We start from the raw sequence: 4821 nt of genomic DNA, 5'->3' as shown, positions 1-4821 counted from the left end.
GGCTGACATGTAACGGTGTTGACGCGACAAGATAAAGATTGCGGAGGGACTCTGGAGGCATTGAGCCATGTTTCCTTTTATGTACAGCGAAAGGAATTTGTCTTTCCTTTTTTTAAATTAGACATGCAGACAGGTTGAAGTCAGGTAGACGGGCCTGTCCTGGTTCAAAACAATAACAGGACTTAAACATACACTGCATTCAGTGATGCTGGACATGTCCATGCCCACACAGCATGCAAACTTACTCTCTGAACACACTGACTCTGTGCCATTTGGATGAGGCGGAGCAAGCACAACGCCCCTGTTGCGTTGAACCACGCCGCCATCTAGTCATCTGCTGTTTCCCAAACAAACACAGAGGGGGCCGCACGAACACGGCAGGGGCCACGTGCCAAAAACATGCCACAACACGTCACTGCATGCCCCAACACTTACCTGGGACCTCCGCTGATCAGCTCGCCTCCAACAACAACCAGCAACCAGTGCTTTCTGCTCTGTGTGTAAGTACATTAGCCGAATTCTGTTTACTGCCTTCTGTGACTGAGTTTCCACAGTTTGATTGGACCTGTGGCTGCAGCCTCTACCTCAATAAACTAAATTAACTAACTGAGCTTTAATTCAAGGATATTATTAACATGTGTCAGTGTCTTGTATGCCAGGTTGTCTGAGAATGTGTTTGAGTCTTTGTTTTCATACTTCTAATGTGTACTGTACCACCATCATTCACTACCATTATGATATGGCTTTGTTTACGTGAAAGCAGATGGTTACGCCTGTATGTTCTACGTAGGTCGATGAAAATCCTATTCGTAGGTTCAGTTGTTGAGTGTCAGGCTGTCTGTGTTTACACAGAAAATATTACAGCCCACTGACACTTTACAGCAGAGGTCCTCAAACTTGTGCACACCTTTGGAAGCCATAATAAACCCAATTACAGTGCTGTTTTTAGCAACCATTAAAACCGAGGTAATAAAAAAGCAAAGTTTATTGAATTGAAATTATATTATTTATAGCATGAACTGCATGTTTCTCATGAATTACACATAACATAAAGGCTTTCTCACTATAATGACAAATTTGCTCAATAAGCATTACTTTTTTAATTTTTTTCTTCTCTGTCAAAAGTCCATATTGTACTTTACATGTGGTTTGCCTTTAAATCTTGTTAACCTGGATCTTGATAGTCTTGCTAGCTAATATTATTCCCTAATTAATAAGATGTATCTGATTGTAGTTCCACTCCACATTTTTCTTTCCAGTAGAAAAGGCTCTATGCTGCTCGAGATGTAGGCGAGTTTGAGAAGCAGGCTTTCTATTTAAAAAGGAAAACGTATAATAGGATATACTTTGAATTTCTAAATCAATATATGTGCACATTATCTGCAACTCTTCTATCAATGTTTTTTGAACTTCTAAGCATTGCATTCTTACAAAAAACTATTTAGTTATCTATATATAGACAGTACTGCATGTCACAATAGAAAATATTTGTCTAACTGATTGTTAATGCGAGGATGCGAGCGGTCAATCAGCGAAGCCCCAAATTCGGACAGGCTGGATGGTGTGTGTGCTCGGTCCGACAACAAACACACACGCACGCTCTAACCCAGCCACACTTACATCAGTAATGGCATTCAGAGCGGTGTCTGAGCCAATGCTGAGGTCTGAACCAGGTATATTGTTGGAGACGGTGGCGGGGACCATAACCATGGGCACACAGAACTCGTTATATTTGTCCCGTGCAGCAGAAAGTTCCAGTAATCCCACGTAGGCCTGCAGCAGTGAGAGCGTGTCTTATTGGTTGTTGTTAAGGATGTACAGACAAAGGGAATGAGGTGTGGGAGGAAAGTGAAAAGGCTTATCGCCATGGTCTTTACACGTGCAGGGGACAAGAGGACAAAGGCCAGTGTTTAGAGAAAGTCGTGGTGGGACGAGCCTGGAACTTGCTGTGTCCAACTTCCATACTACATACAGTTAGTATACATTATCCACTGTAATGTATATCCATTTCAAAGTCAACTGCTGTTAGGTTTTTTGCAGTTAGTATACAAGAAATCAATGTAATGCAGTAATCCTTCAGATACAGAGCAGATACAGAGCGGCTAAAATGTGCAGAGCTGCAGATGCACTGGTGCAGTTTTTGTTATGAACTAAGCATGAAGAGAAAGCTCTTTCTGTTTTTGCAAGTCATTTTACTTTTTTGTAGCAATTAGTAGCTCCTCCACTTCCTATGTGCACTGCATTGTGGGAGAATAGTGTTTATTAAGAGTAAGTGAAGAGTTAAGCTAACTTGCTATGCATGCTGGCTGAACACAAACAAATGCCCTTAGAACTATAATGTATGTAGATTGAAACTTGAACACTGGGTGTGATGAGGAACATGTGGCGAACTCTCAGTGGTGGTGAGGAGGGGGGGCTTTGAGGTGGGTGGGGCCAGTTGGTAGGAGATACATCTCAAGAGCAATGTAACTAGGAGGATCAGAGACAGCAATGGCAGGTGGGACAGACAAAGGTCTGGGAGGAGGGTACTGGTGGGAGAAGCCAAGGGGAGAGAGCCAGACCATCACGGCGTACAGTGAGACACACAGAGGAGGCTGTAGCTCCACACACAGAAAGACAGACAGGGGGGGGAGACAGTGTTCATGTCCTGGCCAAGCTGCCAAAGTCAAAAACTGCTGTACTTTTATTTTATTTATTTTTCTATTATTCTACTATTTAATTTTTTATTTTTTTTATTTACAACTCTAAAATTGTGTTTCAATTAGTGATGGCTACATTTTTTGGGTCCAAATTTTAACTTGCACACTTAATATTAGCGTTCAACTCCTAATATAAGACAGTCTCTTTAACATTTACTTCACTCTTTTGCTAAATACTAAATCCATGTTTGGGTTAAGGCCATTTTTATGACTCTGATTGAGTCTTTACACACAAATCATCAGAAGCTTTGGCTTTGCAGCTTGGCCGTAAAGTAATAATCATTTATGGACAGACAAGGAGAGAGCCTATAACATATAAATGTGTCTTAATTGTATTTTTAAAATATAGTTAGTAAGTCAAGACATGTTCATATAAAGGAAAATCAGTGAAAATGAAATGGCAATGTTAAACAACACAATACACAGTGAATGTACAGTAAAGTACTGGAAAGAGAGAATAATGCTGTACAATAAGGCTGACTAATAATAATTCAGATTACTCAAGAATTCTGCTTTTATACAATTATTAGCTTTAAATTATACAACAGAAGGAAATAAAATATAAAGTATAGTATAATAATAACACTGGTCAAAATAAGGTTGAGAAAGAGATCAAATATTGAAAAATTGTGAAATTAAGATAAAAACTGCCATTATGCTCAAAAATCAGGTAAAGTTACAAACCTCAAATCCTCCGATGACAAGCAGGGCGCTGATGTTATGGATCCGAATCTGCTCAGCAATCTTCTCCAGGTGTTTGCCTGGAAGAGTTCTAGCATATGGAAAGGAGCCAAGTGAATATTTAAGCAATGTTCAACATAACTTCTGTTAAACTGGTGTTTTTATTGAGAGTTGGGGAAAGTGAATTGTCAGAAGGATGGATTGAGATTTGTAAAGAATTCAGATAGGATTAATATTCCAGCGGAAGGTCAAGATCTGTAATTCATCAGTTCTTAGTAGAGCAAGAAAAATTATAGAATAAATATCTACAGTCCAATCATTATAGATGATTTTATTACACATCTGCACTGTTTTAAACCTCATGTTACCGTTTGGTCCCCAGCAGGGAGCCTCCTTGGCCAGTCCAACCACCGACATCTCCCCATTTGATCTCCTTGATCTGATTTAAAAAATAAAAACAGAAAGATAGTCATAATTATTCACATTTTCATGATTTTCTTTGCAAAGATTAGGGCTACACGATGTGATAAAAACATCATATTGCGACTGCAATATTATTCACAGTTAGTGTGGGATTTATCAATTTTTTCATCAGAGATTACATTTTCACAGAAAAAAACAGTTAAAATCTTGACGATGTGACATTTTTGGGGGGGTTTTTTTGCACCAAACAAACATGTTTTCTTAAATCTGATTTGTAGGCCAGGACATCTCACCAGAACTACAGTACTTCATTATAATGCTGTTTGTCACACATTTTTATCTTTATCAAAAAAAATACAGCAATTGCAATTTCAGTGATAATGCAGATCCACAGACCTCACTGTCTGCAGACTGTATTGAACTTTCTGCAGATTATCCTAACAGGGACACTGAAAGCCATTGTATTGTGTGTTACTGTGCAGGCGTAGCTACATTGAACCAGCAGCTCTACATTATAATCAGTGTCCTACTTAGTTGGGGTTTTAGCCAGGGATCACAGCTTCACTTTTCAATCAAGTCTAATCCCTCTAGATAACAACTCGCCTCGGGGCTTCATCGCTTTCAACAAGTCGGTGCTACTCTCTGCACAGCTGAAAAAGTGTGTGTGCGTTCGGGGAAAGCACGCATGCAATCAGAAGAGTATGACCAATACAAAGACAGCTGCTGTGGGAGCCGAGTAATTGGCTTACAGTAAGTAGCACTGTTTATCTGGACACCCTTAAGTCTTATCACTGTGTGGGAGGAGAGCGACTGCGCCGCCACTTCCTGCTCCCTGTTATTGGTCAGTCAAGTCACTATGACCTCCAAGGAATGTTTACCCTTAATAAGAAGTGCTACTACCTTTAAGAAAGTCTATTATTACTACTACTATTATTATTATATTAATTATACAGCTTATTTAGCATTTTATATATATATATATATATATATATAAGTTGTTCTCCTTACTTATTGTGTT

The 4821-nt window shown here is 39.3% G+C and overlaps 1 protein-coding gene across 4 annotated transcripts in view; it reads right to left on the bottom strand.

The window, feature by feature from the left end:
- LOC118335056 (ATP-dependent 6-phosphofructokinase, platelet type-like) overlaps positions 1-4821 on the bottom strand; it is a 29467-nt gene that overhangs the window by 8175 nt on the left and 16471 nt on the right. For 2 of the 4 annotated variants that reach the window (XM_035671240.1, XM_035671237.1), the window contains exons 14-16: positions 3749-3819; positions 3384-3471; positions 1621-1773 (exon numbers count right to left, since the gene is read on the bottom strand). In XM_035671240.1, coding sequence (XP_035527133.1) covers positions 1621-1773; positions 3384-3471; positions 3749-3819 — 312 coding nt within the window. The remainder of the gene's footprint in view (positions 1-1620; positions 1774-3383; positions 3472-3748; positions 3820-4821) is intronic. The other 2 variants (XM_035671238.1, XM_035671239.1) reach the window with 1 other exon arrangement.

This window comes from Morone saxatilis, unplaced genomic scaffold, assembly GCF_004916995.1.
Source record: "Morone saxatilis isolate NCDOM2014 unplaced genomic scaffold, NCSU_SB_2.0 Contig23, whole genome shotgun sequence".
NCBI classification, from domain to species: domain Eukaryota; kingdom Metazoa; phylum Chordata; class Actinopteri; family Moronidae; genus Morone; species Morone saxatilis.
The sequence above is the reverse complement of the archived record's forward strand: the minus strand, read 5'-3'. Positions and strand labels throughout refer to the sequence as shown.